At 36.7% G+C, this 18,317-nt stretch overlaps 1 protein-coding gene across 1 annotated transcript in view; it reads left to right on the top strand.

The window, feature by feature from the left end:
* The window catches only part of Phlpp1 (PH domain and leucine rich repeat protein phosphatase 1), a 223,769-nt gene that overhangs the window by 146,939 nt on the left and 58,513 nt on the right, over window positions 1-18,317 (top strand). Inside the window, exons 5-6 of the mRNA XM_027949099.2 lie at window positions 15,678-15,824; window positions 16,359-16,589. Coding sequence (XP_027804900.1) covers window positions 15,678-15,824; window positions 16,359-16,589 — 378 coding nt within the window. The remainder of the gene's footprint in view (window positions 1-15,677; window positions 15,825-16,358; window positions 16,590-18,317) is intronic.

Below are 18,317 nucleotides of genomic sequence, written 5' to 3'. Positions count from 1 at the left end.
TTTCACAGGATTCCCACTTTCCTTCCCTGAGCATTTGATCAAAGGAAAGCCTTCACATGGTTCTGGGGCTCTGAGATCATGTAGCCTTTGGTCTTCTCCTCAGCTAATGCTGCCGACCTCATTTTTGGCAATAATGACCTATTTTCTTCTTCCCTCATACAGCACATTTTGAAGAGGAGCTCAAGGGGAAATAAAAGATGTATCTATCAGCCAAGCTGAATTAAATTACACTTTGCCCTGTTGACTTCTTGAAATCATTTAAGATGATCCTTTTTTCCCACTAAAAAAAATAAGAGGGGAAGATGGTGTCTTTTTTAAAAGCCTTGGCTTGATTCTACTTTGGTTATTGTGTTGCCCTAGTTCCATTCATTTTTGGATTTAGTTGAGCTCTTTGCCATGGTCTCTAGCTTTAGCCTAACTCTTTAAGAGTGTAAAGCTAAGCACAGCATTTGTAGATATTTGCTCTTCTGAGTGGTAATCATCTTTTCACTCTGCATAGCTCCTAAGGACAGTGATGAGCATGATGTAAGAGGCCTACAGATGCTTATTTTGTGGTTGTCAGTGTTACGGTATCATCATAACTTGGGACTCCAAGCATGATTAACATCATTACTGATGGCTTCTGAAATAATTTTTTGGTAACCACTGTGAGAACACTGCTGGACCAGTAACATTCTTCTTTGCTTTGTCTCACTCTCTTCTGCCTTGTGTCAAACTTGAGCTCATTCGGATAACACACACAATGTAATTTGTATAAACTAAAGACCCATGAAAGTTTCTATTTTTCCCTCAGTAAATATAATTTTGAAGTCACTCACCAAGTTCCAAGTAATGGAGCTTTGAATGGGAGGAGACACATGCCTGGTGTTATTTCCTATGGGTGGGTTTAGGATGATGACACTAGAGCTGGCAAGATATTGAAAGTGGCCTCTGAAAGCAGGGCACACCCAACTCTCCCTTTCTGGTGTTTTCTGGATTTAATAATTAAGAAGAAGTCTTTAGGGAAAGTCTAACTTTACAAATAATAAAATTTCCCCCCAATTTTAAACTTTCTGTCAGAATGCATACTTTCAACATACTATATGGATATGTTACAACAGAGGAGGGGAGGTGTTATTTACATGATATGCAAACTGTGTGTGCTGGGATGGATCATTCCACTTAGTTCAGAATTTTTTTCAGGTTAATACCAGTGTTTCATTTTGAGGTGCTCTGTGGTTGGGCTTTAAGGACAGTCAAAACACACTATTCTCTTTAAAATGTTCCTTCTTTGAGTTGCCTGTTGAATTCTTCTTGTCCTTGTCCTTCCACTAAAAATGAGTTTTCTATCCTGTAAACAGAGATATTCTTTTCTCACACTAAGTTTTTATCTTCTGCGTTTTTCTCAGTAGTTCACTTTGGTACACCTCAGACTCCTTTGTAAGAACTCAGTAAATGTTCGGTGAATGAATGGTTCGATCCCAGCACCAGAATTTCATTATACCGAGTAAACTTGTGGATGTTGGATTTTTTTGTTTCACTGTGAGATATGCCTGGCTCTGTTGTGATGGGGAGCTTAACTACTCATGTCTAAGCATGCTTTCATGACATCGTTTTTCTCTCTGGCTTTTGCTTGTGCTCACTTTCTCATTTCTTTGGTAATGTGATAGCCTTGATATAGAAGCTCTCTGCTGGTTTTCATTTTTATATATCCTCAAATGACTTGACTGGGATTTTATCCAAGTATACTGTGTGTGGATCTTTGCTTCTTTGCTTTGAGAAGTAGAAATAGTGATCCATTTTCTGCCTTTTACAGAAATCTTTTTTTATGTTATTTTTCCTACTAGGTAGTGGTTAATAATTAAACATCTCTTGAATAGTATTGGCAATTAAATTGTATTGTCAATTAAATCTAATGATGGGCAGATCTGTTAATGAGAAAATGAAAAAAATGTAGTCATGGATAAATAAGCAATCGTCTCATAAGAGGGATGTTTAAGTGTAACATGTTAGCATATTTCTTGTCTTTTGATTCCCATGTTGCCAGTTCATAAAAAAATCAGAAAATGTCAAATTTGTGCTGCATGAGACCTTCTGTTTTCAGGAATTAAGTTAGTGCAGGGTTACCATAGATGTAGTAACTGCTGTTTCCACATACTGTCTGTCTACGATTTGGAGTGGTTTTCTGTATACTTACTATATACTTACTGGGTTCCTGGGAACCTGCCTCTGTACACCTGCTTCCCCTGTCTTTTGGGTAGTAGCTCTGTCGTGTTCATCATTGTATCCATAGGGCTTACCTAGTTTATTTTCTCACATATAGAAAGTAACCAGAAAGTGCCTCTGAGTATTTTAAAAGATTAATTAAAATCTAAATTTCTGTCTTTAGGGAATGCTTTAATTTGCCATTACATCAATATGTTCATTGTCATTATTGCCAACACTGAATGTTTTTTGTTTCTTTAGATGTTACTTTGGAAAAATCATATTTGTGAAATTTTTGGTGCTGGGAATAGAATGCAAGATCCAGAACTTGCAAATCATTCACTTTGCTACCACTTGCCTATTCTCCCGACACTTGGAAATTTTAGCTTTGGTATTGGCATACATCTGCAGTGATTCTTTTGTTCAAATTTTGATTGAATCCTTTTGTAGCTATAAATTTTAACTTTTATCCAAGGAAATTATGTATGCACTTATTTTTGTTTTCTAGTCATATGGGAAGGTTTCATGCTTATTTCCCTTCCAACAGTCATTCATGTTGATGAGGATTCAGATCGGGTGGTTTCTGTTTGTTTTGGCTCCAGTATTGAGAAGCTGGTCTCATACATTTGTTTACTGCTGAGCCTCCCAGAAGATGATGGCAGGTACCCCCTGGGAGTGAGGCTGGTAAATTGCTCAGCCCTTGGAACAGAAGGGCATACATAAATTCATGTGGATTCATTTCAGAAGTCTTAAGGAAATGGCAGGAAAAGCACTGCACCAAGAAACTGAGAAGAGATGAGATTTCATTTATGGGGCAATAGAGTTTGGGGGTGTGGAGAACAGCACAGGAGCTAAGAGGAGTTGAGTCATGCCTTCTGAAGGTTAAGTGTTCCTAGGAGTGCTGAGGCAGGTCCAGGCAAGTGTTTCTCGTGCCAGTGCCACATAGCCAAAGGTATTTTTTCTTTCTTTCTGCATCCTTCCTTATAAAACTATTATAACATGTGCAAATTGCTCTTTGTCATAACCGAAAGGGGACAAAAATATTAAAACATTGCTGTAGACCTTAAGTTCACAAACCAATAAAGCATCACTCTAAGGGAGTCATAGTTGAAGAATACATGGAAGAAAAGGAAGTTGATGATTCATGGTCTTTCATTCACTCAACCATTGTTTCTTAAAAGCAAGTGTATTTAATGTATGTTATAAAAATTCCTTTAATACTCTTCCCAAGATTGGTCCTTCTAACAGTAAAAGAAATACATTCCTTTATGAAACTGATGGCCCATTGAAGCACTTTTCCAGCTTAAAACCTCAAGGGGTGGGCTCTTAGGAGGAATTGCATGCACTTAGTTTTATGAATTCTGTTGAAGAAAAGAGAAACAATGTAAATACAATTTTTAAAAATTAAACCTTTAATTAATTTATTTATTATGTGGTGCTGAGGATTGAACCCAGTGGTTCATACATGCTAGGCAAGTGCTCTCTAGGTTGTCACTGAGTGACAACCCAGCCCTATAATTTGTCTTTATTCAGGTTTTTCTCTTTGTCCTTTTATTTGAACAACACTAAAATTTTGCTGTTCTCCATTCCCCTGGTATATGAATTTTAAAAATTTGAATGGGTATAAAAAATGATGATCTATTAAGTTAGTAAAAGTTGCTAATAACATAATTATCTACCAGAAGTTGTACCTAACATCATATGAAAAAAAAATTCAGATGGAATTAAAATCAAGACATAAATTACTAAAAATATAAGTATTAGAAGGAAATACAAAAGAGTATGTGGTTTTACCACTTTGGAGTAAGAGAACCTTTTTTAGGCAAGGTAAGAAATGGACTCCATAAAGAAAAAGATTGCTAAATTTGAGCAAATAAACTTAAAAATGAATGTATTGCAAAAGTTAGCCACTACCAAAGCAGAGAAACCTAAGCATTGGGCTAGGAGGGAATATTTGCAACATGTAACAATATATGGCAGTTATTATTCAGGGAGAACCTACAAACTGATAAGTGGAAGATGAACAGCCCAGTAGAAAATAGGCAAAGGATATGAATTTGTATTTCAAAGAAGATTTGCAAATTCCACCCCCACACACATGCAAGAAGCAGCTCATTTTCACTGAAAAATATAACTTGAAGTGACTTGATACCATATTTTTTGCCTAGCAACAATTGAAAGGATGCTAACACTAAATTCTAGTGAAAGTAGTCTGAGGAACAGGGCCCTCTCCACATGGCTGATTGAGAATATTAATTTATATAACTTTTTTAAAAAAAATTTTGAAGTTCATATTAAAATTTAAATTACATATACTCTTAAATTCATCAATTTTACTTTTAGAAATACAGGTTTACAATCCATTATCCAGAACTCTGTGTTTCAGACTTCAAAGATTTTTAAGTTATATAAAATTAATATAGTGTATGTGCTGTATATTATAGAACACTTCCAGTAAGGTTTGTGACAGTACCTCATTGGCAAGTGCATTCATATCTCTGGAGGTGACAACTGAACATGCACATCAGTTCAGATCAGCTCTTGCACCACATGAGTCAAAGCAAAATCTTTCAGTTTTCAGGAAATTTTCAATTTCAGAATTATAGATGAAGCATCAGATACTCAGGTGCTTGCAAAATGAAAAATCAACGTAAAAGTGAATACATGACTGGGATGTTGCTTGAAGAATTATAACAGCAACAAACAAAAAACTGGGAACACTATTGTCAGTCAATAGAAGAATTTAATAAATTATGGTATATTTGTATTCTGTGTGTTCTGCAGCTGTCAAAAAGATTGAATTAGATTTTTATGTACTGATAGATTATTTGTTTGCATTGGATGAGAAAATAAGTGGAAGAAAAGTATGTGTGGTATGATCCCATTCAGAAAAATAGGAAGCAGAAAGAGGCATTGTCTCCTGTTTATATGGGTGTGTATTTTATAAGAAGGGAAAGTTTTGGAAGGATGTCTACCAAGTTATTGACAATAGTTATGCCAGGAGGATATAGAAGGAAGTAGGAGAGACTGTTAACTTTATATGCTTCTATACTTTGACCTATTAAAATAAGCATGTATTGTTTGGTTATCAAATAAAAATAAATATTATTTATTTAAAGCAAATATACTAAGTGTTATTGAGCAGTCTGGAAACTCTCCACTAAGGTAGAGCTACTCTAAGCCATTAAGGATGCTGCTTTTCATAATTATTGCAAAGCTGGGGACTAAGCCCAGAGCTAGACTTAATCCCAGCATTCAAGCAGCTCCTTCATTACTTAATACTGTAGCCCAATAATTTCCAAAAGTGTATTAGCATGTTCTCCCACAGGGAAAGCACAAGTTAAACAGGGGCTATTAATATGAAATGAAAGTCCTTTCACCTAGGGACAATTTTTTTAATTGACCAATGTGTGGTGAATAATAATTCAAGAAAATAATATTGATTTTTCTTCGTTGAACTCATTGAATAAAACAAGTATGATTTCTTCTTTGGTATCGTTTGTGACCCTCATTTTGAGCACATTTGGAATATGTTTAAAAATTGAACTACTAGAAGGTTTTCAAGATGGCAGAATAGAGGAGGTTGCTTTCCTAGCTGCTCTGTGGAGTGAAACCAAGAAAGAAGACAGGCAACTTCTTAGCAAGGTAGGTGAGGGGGTGGGGGGAGCAGGAGGACTTTACTGGAATTTAAAACTGGACATTCAAAGCAGATCGCGGATTCCAGAGGTTGGATATAATAAAACAAGGAAGAAATTCCCAGTGGCACAGCCACTGCTGCAGCCAGGCCAGAAGCACCAGCCAGAGTGGCCCCTCTGTGAACATAGTGGAGAAATAAGGAAATTAAATGAACCTTCATTTTTGGAAGGACTGAGGTGTGTTTGGATACAGAGCAATTAGAGACCAAGGACATTGTCCTGCAAACCTGAAAGACGTGCTGCACAATATCTGTGTGCAGGGGAAAAAAGCCATCATCTCTCCAGGCAGTGTGCAGAGGACAAAGGAAGGAACCATACTGGAGCTGTTGCCCGGGACCAGCAATTGAGGGGGCTGATTCCCAGCAAACCCAACTTTGGCCTGAAATACAGGCCCAGTAAATACACACTGCATGACATAGAGTGTGCTTAAGGGACCAGGAGAAAATCAAATGTGGAGAGAGGTTACACATGTGGACAAGCGGTCGTGGAAACCCACCTGGCTCTACCTCACTCCCTCCAATCCAACTGCTTGCAGGACTGGCTGGGAGAGATGCATCTGGACAGGAACTTGGAAGGGCAGGGACGGGAGACATTGTTTGGAGACTGAACCCAAGACTAGAAAATGCGGGGTCTGAAGGTGACATAGAGGACTAAGAATTGGGTTCCCCACCATACGAGTGGAACCCAGGGGAGATCCCTGGGGTACAGTCTTCCAGTGTAGACCAGTAAGTACTGGAAGTGGGCTGATTTAAAATCTCCATTAGCATTCAGTGAAGAGCCTGGAGCACATCTAAGCCTATATCCTGCCTCCAGGAATTCCACCTATAGAATTACCTTTCTCACTCCAGCAATTCAGAGGGTAGAGCATCATGCTCCAGAAGACCCTACCTAAAACTGCAGAGAAGAGAAACTGAGAATCTTTTGAACTCCAATGGAAAGAATTCTGTAACTTTTCATCGAGATTTTTTAAAAATTCTTTTTCTATTCTTTTTCTCTGTTTACTTGTGACCTTAACAGTACACAGACATTTGTTTATACATATTGATATTTGTTTTTTCTCACTCCTAGCAATTTTGAAGCCCGTTATTTTTCATGAATTAGTTTTTGTGTGAACTAGGATGTTTGATTAGTATATTTTAGTTTTGTATTCTTTTATTTTCATCTTTAATTTTGTAAGAATTTTTACTTCATATGTATTTTTTTTCTCTTACCTGTTTCCCTTGATTCTCTTTTTTTCTGCTAACAGCCAATCTCTATTGTTCTCTCTTTCACTCTTCCTTTTTTTACTTCTAATCTCCACTTCCCTCATAATCATTACATCTTATATCACTTCTGTTCTCTCCCTGTCCACCATTTGAAAATGTAAACCCTTTTACAAACTTGTTGTTTTTATTGTAGGCAATAACTAATCATATCATTTCTGTTTATTGTGTTAATTAACATTATAGACATCATAGTAGGAACTATTTGGTTTAATGCTGTATGTGTTGTTTGCATTGGTTGTTGTTGTTATTTGTCTCCCCCTGAATAGTGAGGTACTGGCAACCTTTAGGGGACACTATATGTCCACAGGGTAGAAATTCTCCTGCCTCAGAGCCATACTGTTAGATTAGTAGACACACAAACAACATGAAAATACAGGGAACAAAGTGCCCCCCAAAAGCCAAGATATTCCAATAACAGAATACATTGATTTCAAAATATACATCGTTAAACTGATCTGCGAAGTAAAGGACAATGTCAGGAGTGAAACCAGAGAGGAAATACAGGAAGTGAGGGATCCACTCAATAAAGAGGCAGAGATTTGGTGTGGTGGTGGTGGGGGGACACAAGAAGGAATCCATGAAATGAGAGGAACAGTAAATCAAATTAAAAATTCAATAGAAAGCATCGCTGATAGACTAGACAGCTTGGAAGACAGAACCTCAGGCAATGAAGAAAAAGTATATAATCTCGAAAATAGAGTTGACCATGGAGAAAAGATGTTAAGAAACCCTGAACAGAACTTCCAAGAAATATGGGATAACATGAAAAAAACAAATTTCAGATTTATTGGAGTAGATGAAGGCGTGGAGATAGAAACCAAAGGAATTCACAAATTTTTCAATGAAATAATAGAAAATTTCCCAAACCTTAAGAATGAAATGGAAAATCAAATACAAGAGGCTTACAGGACCCCAAATGTACAAAATTACAAGAGATCCACACCAAGGCACATTATGACGAAAGAATATGGATAGAATTTTAACAGCTATGAGAGAAAAATATCAGATTAGGGGAACACCCATTCAGATCCCAGCTGATTTCTCAACACCAACCCTCAAAGCTAGGAGGTCCTGGCATAGCATATACCAAACTCTGAAAGAAAATGGATGTTTACCAAAAATCTTATATCCAGCAAAATTAAGCTTCAGATTTGAAGATGAAATAAAAACCTTCCATGATAAACAAAAGTTAAAAGAATTTACAACTAGAAAGCCTGCACACACAGAACATTCTCAACAAAATATTCCATGAAGATGTAATGGGGAAAAACGTGAAAACCAGCAAAGGGAGTACTAAAGGAATAGTCAATCAAAAGGAGACACTAATTCAAATTAAAAAGTAGAAATAAACCCAAATGACTGGGAATACAATCCATATCTCAGTAATAACTATAAACATTAATGGCCTAAACTCAACAATGAAAAGACACAGACTGGCAGATAGGATTAAAAAAAAAGACCCAACAATATACTGTCTCCAAGAGACTTAAGGCAAAGACAGACTAAAGGTCAAAGAATGGGAAAAAAAAATCACATGGCTCATACAGTAAACAAACAGGTTTCTATCATATCAGATAAAGTGAACTTTAAGCTAAAGTTAATCAGAAAGGACAAAGAAGGACATTTCATACTGCTTAAGGGAATTATACATCAACAAGATATAACAATTGTAAATATTTGTATACCAAACAATGGAGTATCTACGTTTATCAAACAGATCTTTCTCACTTTTCAAGAATCAGATAGACCACAATACAATGTACTGGGTAACTTTAACAAGCCTCTGTCACCACTGGAGAGATCCTCTCAACAAAAACTAAATAAAGAAGGCATAGAAGTAAAAAATACAATTGATAATTTAGACTTAACAGACATATCTAGACTATTTCATCCATTAATGGCTTAATATACTTTCTTGTCAGCAGCATATGGATCCTTTGCTAATGTAGACCATGTTATGTAAGCTATCACATATGTTGTTATACAATTGTAATATTACCTTAATATATTTTTAGCATCTGTAGGATTATTTTGATAGCTCCCTTTCCATTGATATCAATTTTTGTGTTTTTGCTTTTTTCTCGATTAGACTCATTTGACTTTTATCAAATTTTAGCTGTATTATTTCATCTTTATTTTATATATATCTGTTCCTACTCTTATTTTTACCTTCCTACTACATAATTTCAAATAGTTTGTTATTTTAGCTTCTTTCTGATACAAATACTTTAAGTTGTAAATGTTCATCTGAGTACTGTTTCATCCCAGAGATCCTGATACTTTAAGCTTTTATTATCACTTAGTTCAGAGCACTTTTTATTTACTTTTCTTGGGCTTTTCTTCTTTGACCTCTGAGATATTTATAAGTGTGGCATCTACTTTTGAAATAGTTGATAGGTGGGGATGGGATTCTATATATCTTAAGGTGATTGATTTCTAATGTAATAAATCATGCAGGAAAAAACAGTCTTCATGATTTGAAAATTTAAAAAATGTAATGGAAATGCTTTGTATATTGGTTGTATTGGTTACATACATGTCATGACTGATCAAATTGCATACTTCAAATTGTGCCTATTATTATACTTCAACTTTACTTCAATAAAGCTATGAAAAAAAATAGAACTACTGGCAGCTAGTAGTCAGAGAAGTAGACAAAGAGTCAAAACCCATGATTGCCTGTTTCCTCAATAGCAGTTTTAAGGGGTGCTGCTCCTGCTTTGCAGTTAATTAGAGATGACTGAAGTTGCAGAAAGGAACAGGTGAGAAAAATAATAGTTCACACCCTTAGATACTGCAGCATGTTTCCTGTCTAGATATAGTGCTGCTGTCACTATATCTGTGTTTTATGAGGTAAATAGAGTAGGTAATGCAAATTAAAGAAATGTCATTAACCTGGCAGAGTAGGTAATATTATTAGCTCCCTGATCCCATTGTTTCCTGCCCCCACTTTTGACGATTATCATCTCAAGCTCCCACTCTGGCAAACAATTATATACTTTGTTATATGAAACTTAGCATATCTAGCTTGAAAGGGACTTTGGAATTTGCTTGTAAATAACCTGCAGTTATAGTTCCTACCTCTGTAAGTTATCAACTGTATACTTGCTTTGCTTTGCCAGTTTTAAAAAGCTGTTTACTAAGTGGAATACTGTAGTACCGTGTCTTGTAACTTCATTTTTATGATTAACGAAGATTACCCTTTACTAGGCACTGCATAAATGTAAACTTGACTTGTTTTCCCTTCAAAACATTCATTGTCCTCTATTGCTGATAATGTCACCCTTGACGGGGAAAGAAGAATGAAAAGGCAACACTTTCCATACATCACTGAGTGGCCAGCTTTGACCTGTGGCTTAAAATCATGTGCAGTAGGTATCAGTTTAGATTAAACTCTTTAATGAGGTGTAATAAAGGAGAAAGGGGAGAGATGAAAAGTAGTAATAATGGTGAAAGACAGTAGATTGAGGTTGTGTGTAATAGTCACATGACTTCAGTTTATCTGTGAGCTTGGGAAATAAAAGAAAATGACTTGAAAGGCCTCCTTCTACTCTATTTGTTTTTTTCTTCTTTAGTATTGAGAATTGAGTCCACGGGTGCTCAACCAATGACCCACATGCCCAGCCCTTTTTATTTTGAGACAGGGTCTCACTAAGTTGCTTGGGGATTTGCTAAGTTGCTGAGGCTGGCTTTGAACTGGTGATCCTCCTGCCTCAGCCTCTGCCGAAATTAACAGGTGTGCACCACCATGCATGGCTCCTACTCTCCATTTTTGATAACCTCTGAGAAATAAGGAAGATGCACTGTTTTAGTCCATTTGGATTTCTCTTAACAAAGTAATTTATTACACAGTTGGGTAATTTATAAGTATCATAAAGTTATTATTTACAGTTCTAGAGACTGGGTAGCCTAAGATCAAGGCACCAGCAGATTCAGTGTGAGTGAGTGAGGAGTTACTCTCTGCTTCAGAGACAGTGCCTTCTCTCTGTGTCCTTATATAGCTCTCTTCGGCATTCTTTTTAAGGGCACTGGTCCCATTCAGGAGAATGAAGCCCTCATGACCTAATCCCCTACTAAAAGACCCAACTCTCAATATTGGCACATTTGGGTGTGAAGTTTCAATATATGAATTGGTGGTAGTGGGGGGTCCACAAACATTCACATCACAACATATGCTTTAATTTCCTTTAGCCTTGACACTTGTGTGTATGTATGTACTATAATGAGATATTTAAATAAAACCCAGAAACGTTTTTTTCTTGTCCTTTTAGCTTCTAAACTATCAAATAGTTATCCTTTGTTATTACTAAACTAACCACTATCATTGTCATCATATATAAAATACTTTTTACTAATCTTGTAATTCTATGATGCTATGATTCATCTTATCTAGATTGAACACTAAGAGGAAATATCTGTACCTGAGTAAATATATTCACAGAACTGAAATATTTGTTTAAAATAGGTATATTTAAAGTATCTCACTAAATGTGTATGTATATATTTTTTTCTCAGACCAACCAGTTTTATTTAGAATTTGGCTCTGTGCTGCTATGATCATTTATCTGGCTTACCTATTGGCATGGCAGAGCTAAAAATCTTATACTATATTTGTTATGGAGAAATAGGGGCTTCTGGTCTTCTATACTATTGTACTGGCACCTTTCTCTTTCCTCTTCATTCTTTTTTTTTTTTTTTTTTTTTAATTGATGGTAATATGAAGAAAGGTCATCCACTCAGGATTTTGATCTTCTTTCTCTAAGAACTTGCATATTGCCTTTAGGTGTCTGTTTCACCCATTTTAAGTACCAGGGAGAAATTAATTTATGAGGATCTTCCCTCCTTTTTTTCTAAAAGGATTTTTGAATATGCAAGTGCTGGTAATCTGACTTCTACATCTACAAGTAGAAAAAGTGAAATTCCAAGAAAAGTAGGGGTTAGTTTCCAAAAACAAGTAAATTTTAACGTTGGTTGATGTGTTGTGATCACGAACTTGGGTTCAGCCAGGCATAGTGGGACACACCACTATTCCCAGTGGCTTGGGAGGCTGAGGCAAGAGAATAAGCTTAAAACTAGTCTCAGCAACTTAGTGAGGCCCTAAACAACTAGCAAAGCCCTGTCTTCCAATAAAAAATAAAAAGGACCAAGGATATGGCTTAGTGGTTAAGTACCTCTGGGTACAATCCCTGGTACAAAATCACTTGGTTCTCAGAAATAACCCATGCTTTATTTGGTAAACAAGTTTCTGTTTTTCTCTGAGATGAGTTTGGGGCATTGGCTGTACAGGGAAGAATATGAGGGTATATGGGGAATGTGGTGAGAGGGTACAAAAAATCAAGGGTACTCGCAAATCAGAATCAGCTGTTAAAATTTTCAGGTCTAGGATAAAAGTGTAAATGGAGAGCCACATGTCATATTTTTGAATACATAAATTATAGTCAGGCTAACAAACTATCAAATATGTTGTAACAAGTGTATTTTCATTATGTTCTGTAATAAAATTTACATCCTCAAATTCCTTGGGGCATGTACAGTGTACAGTGTACATGTACAATGTAGAGCCAGCTGTCTGTATCTCCTCTCTTTTCATCTCCAGTGCCCTTCCCCACTTGTAGGGATGTGGACACTGCAGTGTACCCTATGGCTTATGGGTCCACAAACACAAGTGGGTGGATGGAGTCCAGGAAGAATTCATGCAAACTCTGCAAAGAGGGTTGATATCATTTGGTAGAAAACTCCAGGGTCTTGCTTACTCTTAATATGTAGAAAGCATTTCCCTAATGAAATATAATGCAGGCCTCATAAATAACTTTAAGTTTTCTGCCATCTACTTTAGAAAGAGTTAAATAGATTAAATTAGTTTTACTAATGTATTTCATTTAAGACAATATGTCACAATTATCAGTTATAAAAAATTAATGAGATAGTTTATATTCTTTTATTTTTTTGTACTGTTTTTGAAATCTAGTACAGTTTGGATATCCCTAATCTAAAAACCCAAAATCTGAAATGTTCTGAGATACAAAACTTTTGTGCTGACATGATGCTCAAAAATTTTGGATTTTGAAATTTTGGATTAGGGATGCTTAACCTGTCTATACTTTCAGATCCTAAATCTGAAAAACTTCAATATCTGAAACACTTCTGATTCCAAGCATTTGGATAAAAGATATTCAGTCTATATACATTTTAAACTTGGAGAATATATCAATTTGGACTATCCCCATTTCAAGTGCTCAGTAGCCACTGGGGCTAGTGGTACCATATTGGACCTTGTGGCTGTAGGGGAAGGGAGCCTATGTGGTGCTAGAGCTGGGGATATAGCTCAGTGGCAGAGTGCTTGCCTAGCATACGTGATGCTCTGGGTTCAATCCCAAGTACTTGGGGTAGGGTGAGGCATCACAACTAAGACTGAAGATTCACCAGTACAGGAGGTTATTGGCCTCTGGGATTGAAGACCATCCTCTTCGTCTAAGTGTTTTGTTATTGACTTGATGCAGAGAATAACCATGCCTCTTTCTCTTTGAACTGGTAGCTATTTTAAAAAATAAAATTCAGATACATAAAATGAATGGGGATACTTCTTCAGAGGTTTTTTCTCTTGCTTCCATGTAAACCTGTCAACTGTGTTGTGCTCTTTCAGCTCACTTCTGCTTCTTTGTTTCAGCAGTGATAGGATTCTAGTAAATTTGTTTGCACAAATAAATTATAACCTGTTATTGACCTATCCTTCTCCAAAAACTAATGCTTCTATTCCCCATCTTGAGTAATTATTGGCTTTGAAATTCTCCTCTCCCCCACTTTGTTTTCTTTTATTTGTTGTTTTAGATACACGTGATGATAGAGCATATTTTGACATATTATACATAGATGGCGTATAACTTATTCTAATTAGGATCCTGTTCTTATGGTTGAACATAATGTGGAGTTATCCTGGTTTTGGACATATACCTTCTGGGAGCTCCACTGAACCTTTGACAGAGAGAGTGGCAAAAAGCAAATGAAATCTTAGTATTGTTAATAGTTTTGACCTTGGGAATTTTTGGAAAGGGTCTCAGGCATCTCTTCTGGGGTCTACCATGCATGCTTTGAGAAACATTAGAATAGGAATAAAGAGTCCCTATAATTTTAGCTTATATTTTATAGGACATAGAAAATCAGAAGAAGACATGCATTCTTTGTTTTCAGAAGGTCTAATGAATCAAAATATAAAATGGAAAACAACTTAAAAGTGATTTTCAGGTTTAGCAGTAATGCTTTCCTAATTTTTAAAAAATTTGAATTACTACTATGTATACAGTCACCCATTGAAGAAAACAGCTATTAGAAAAAAATCAGGGCAACACTTTCAAACTGTTGGGTGCTTGTCAACTTTCTGTGTAAAATAAACTTTTATTTATCTTTTTAGAATAAAGTTTAGTGTTTTTTTATAGAATGCAGTAAATAGGTCACATGATAAATTCTTAAAAATGCAGATTGGGTTGAATTGGATTTAGGATGTGTGTCCGTTTTAGGTGTAGTATTAGACTTGTACAGTTTTTTAAAGATTTAAAAGTTATCTGATTCTCATCTCATATAAAAATGGCAGTGGTCCAAATGTATGAGTACACAGAGAAGTAAAAATTAAAGATAGCTTCTGCAATTGCTTTAGTTGCTTGGGCAACTGAGAAAGTGAAAGAGCCATTAATAAAAATAGACCAGGAGGAAGGAAGTGCTGAGATGGGATAAAGATGGTAAATTCAGTCTGGGACTGGACATGCAGGGTGCTCAGGAGGGAAGACTGCATGTGATAAGACAGAGAATTGTTCACATTTCAGTGAGATGATGTCCTAGGAAGACAGTGTAGTGCAAATACAAAACTGGCAAAGAATGTATCTGCAAGGAGTATTTCAGTCTGGGATGGGAAGAGGAGACAATGAAGAAGAACAGAGAAGGGGTTGGAAGAGGCCGTGTGAGGGAAGTGTTGCTAAGGTGAACCGAGTAGAGCTTTTCAAGAAGGGCGTGTGGGCCGCTGGATCCAGTGCTGTGTTGAGATAGACGAATGGAATTGGTTCTTAAATTTAGAACTACAAAGTCTTGGCTACCTTTAAAGAGTGTTGTTTTGATAAATTTCCATTTATATTTAAGAGAACAGAGGCAGAAGTTTTTGATTTCTTTGAGATGACAGAATCCAAAATAGCCAGCTTCCCAGCTCTGCCTGCTCTCTTGTCTTCCCTCACAGGGATCATTTACCCAGGTGTTCATTACGCAAACTGAGAAACAGCTGAAAATTTTACTCCAGTGGAAAGCACCTCCTCCAACATTCAACTTTATTTCAGAGTGACACATTTGTTTCTAAATATCATGTTAACAGTTGAAGAAAGACACTAGCCTTAGAATCAGATGTGTGTTCTGGCTCTGCTGCTTCCTTTACCTCTGAAGTCTTCGTTTCCACCTCAGTTGAATTTGGGAGTGAGGCTAGGCTATGTTAAAATCATGTGATGTTATACATCTATGATATTTTTCTTTCCTTTTGTTTTATTTATTGTAATAGGTTCACCAAGTTGAAGAGTCTTAACCTTTCCAATAATCATCTAGGGGACTTCCCATTAGCAGTCTGCAGTATTCCAACCCTGGCAGAGCTGAACGTGTCCTGCAATGCCCTTCGTGCAGTCCCAGCAGCCGTTGGAGCTATGCACAAGTATGTGGTGGAATCCCTCAGAAACCTCAGGGAAGCTGCACTGGGTTGTGGCACATGAGATTAGCTAACTTGTTATGTTTGTCATGTAAGTCATTACCCCAAAAGTAGAGATCATACATTGCGTGATCTATGTAGAAATTTTGTTAAGGAGTTCATTCTTTAGAATCTTGTAAAAAGTAAGACATCCTTGTTTTGAACTGATGGGTAGGTGTGTCTAAACATGGGGGGAATAAATTAATTTTAAGAAATAACAAGGAAAGATGGGTATTTGGACTGGTTCATACCACAGTTAACCCACATTGTTCCCATAGATGTCTATCCAAATTGAGAAAATTGATCACAAGTTCCAATAATAAAATGTTAATTTGCTTATTTCTGATTCCTTTTTGCCCCTCATCCATTATTGCCTCAAGCCCTGTCCTTATGCATTTTCAAAGAGTAGTACATTTTTAGTAATATGTTCTTTATGTATATTGATAATAACAATATGAAATGTATAATTCTCTTTGTGATTCTTTATGTTTTCTTTAATAGCTTGCAGACATTTTTGTTGGATGGAAATTTTCTCCAGTCTCTTCCTGCTGAGTTGGAGAACATGCACCAGCTCAGTTATCTTGGTCTTTCATTCAATGAATTCACTGACATTCCAGAGGTACTGGAGAAACTGACTGCTGTGGATAAACTTTGTATGTCTGGAAACTGTATGGAGACTCTTAGGCTGCAGGCTCTGAGAAGAATGCCTCACATTAAACATGTGGATCTCAGGTAACTGTTTATGAAAAACATGCTATCAGAGTGATTGGCTTGTATTTGTGGGGGTTCGTTATAGCTCTTTTGGTGAGATTAGCTAAACCAACTAGGCTGGTTAGTTGAGCTAGGACCTATTTTTCTATTTCTGCCAAGAGGGAAGAGTAATGATTAATAATAGGGTTTGCTCTTACCTGAAATATGTTTATAAATGTTCTCATTGATGAATGACTATATGGCTTGAAGGTCTTAACTTTGTTATGTGAAATCAAACCCAGGTTTTTTTTTTTTTGGCAGGTAGCTGGGTGGTTTACTGGGAGTTGAACTCAGGGGAATTCTACCACTGAACCATATCCCCAACCCTTTTTTGTATTTTATTTAGAGACAGGGAGTCTCACTGAGTTTCTTAGTGCCTTGCTTTTTTCCTGGGGCTGGCTTTGAACTTGTTATCCTCCTGCCTCAGCCCCCTGAGCCTCTGGGAATACAGGTATGTGCCACTGCACCTGGCTCAAATCCAATTTTAATTTGGGTGAATAGATAGGACCACTGAGTCAGAAAGCTATTTAAAGTAAGTGAAAATGGTTTCATTGAGAACAAGTGGGAAAATTGTTTTCTCTTGCTCCTTCTTATTTGTGACTCATCTGAGGCATTTGACATCATTGAGCATCTCTCCCTTTCTTAAATTTTTTTTTCTTGGCATCCTTAATATAATTTGTTCATTAAGTTAAACTTATTTATTATACTTTTTAAAATTTCCTATCTCTTCATCCTAGTGGCTCCAACCTTAGTTTTCCATTCTTTAAAAAATATAAAACCTGGGCTGGGGTTGTGGCTCAGCAGTAGAGCACTTGCCTAGCGTGTGCACACGCACAAACACACACACACACACACGCACACATATATAAAACCTGTTATCCATCATACTGAAGTTTGAGTATAGCCTTCACTGTGGCCACTCTGGCAAGAGAAAGAAACCTGGATTTTGAATCTGATCACACTAAATCCCAACTGGAAACCACCAGAACAATCTCCCTGCTATATGATAGATGCTCAGCAAAAGATTTACTTTTTTTTTCTAGTGCACAGAGAACTAGTATACAAGGAGGAAGCTTTTTAAAATTTCTCTTTTTAAGGAAAAGCAGGGACTTACAGAGCAACATATAGGAAGGAGTTAGTCCTTAATGCTAACTTGTCCAGTGGGATACTTTTCTAACCAAACTAATTCCCCTATTAACCAGAGGTGACTGCATACCATGCATGTTGAATCTTGAGCAAATATGTTCTCCTTTATAAATTACAGTTAATAAAACCTAGTTCAAGGGCTGGGGATATAACCCAGTTGGTAGGGTGCTTGCCTTGCATGCACAAGGCCCTGGATTCAATCCCCAGTACCACACACACACACACACACACACACACCTAGTTCATAGAGTTGTGGAGAGAATTGAGTTAAATTGCCTAGCATTTCCAGCAAACATTGTGTTCTGTTATTATTACCCAAGGACGCTTCCCTGCTTGTGGAACCTGCTCAACTGTCATTCTTGGCATTTTATACTGTTTGTCAAAGATGGGTCTGTCCTTGCTTCACTCCCACTTTCCTCTCTGTTGCCAACCTCAAGCCTTAACTCAGGCCTGTCAGTCTCATCATATTGAAGTAGCATCATGTGCCTCCCCTCTTTTCTCCCTTCATGTGGTTTGGCCTGTTAAACTCACATATTCCAGTTCTACAAGAACTACTTTACTTCA

The sequence above is a fragment of the Marmota flaviventris genome, chromosome 16 (assembly GCF_047511675.1).
Source record: "Marmota flaviventris isolate mMarFla1 chromosome 16, mMarFla1.hap1, whole genome shotgun sequence".
Lineage (NCBI taxonomy): Eukaryota > Metazoa > Chordata > Mammalia > Rodentia > Sciuridae > Marmota > Marmota flaviventris.
The sequence above is the reverse complement of the archived record's forward strand: the minus strand, read 5'-3'. Positions and strand labels throughout refer to the sequence as shown.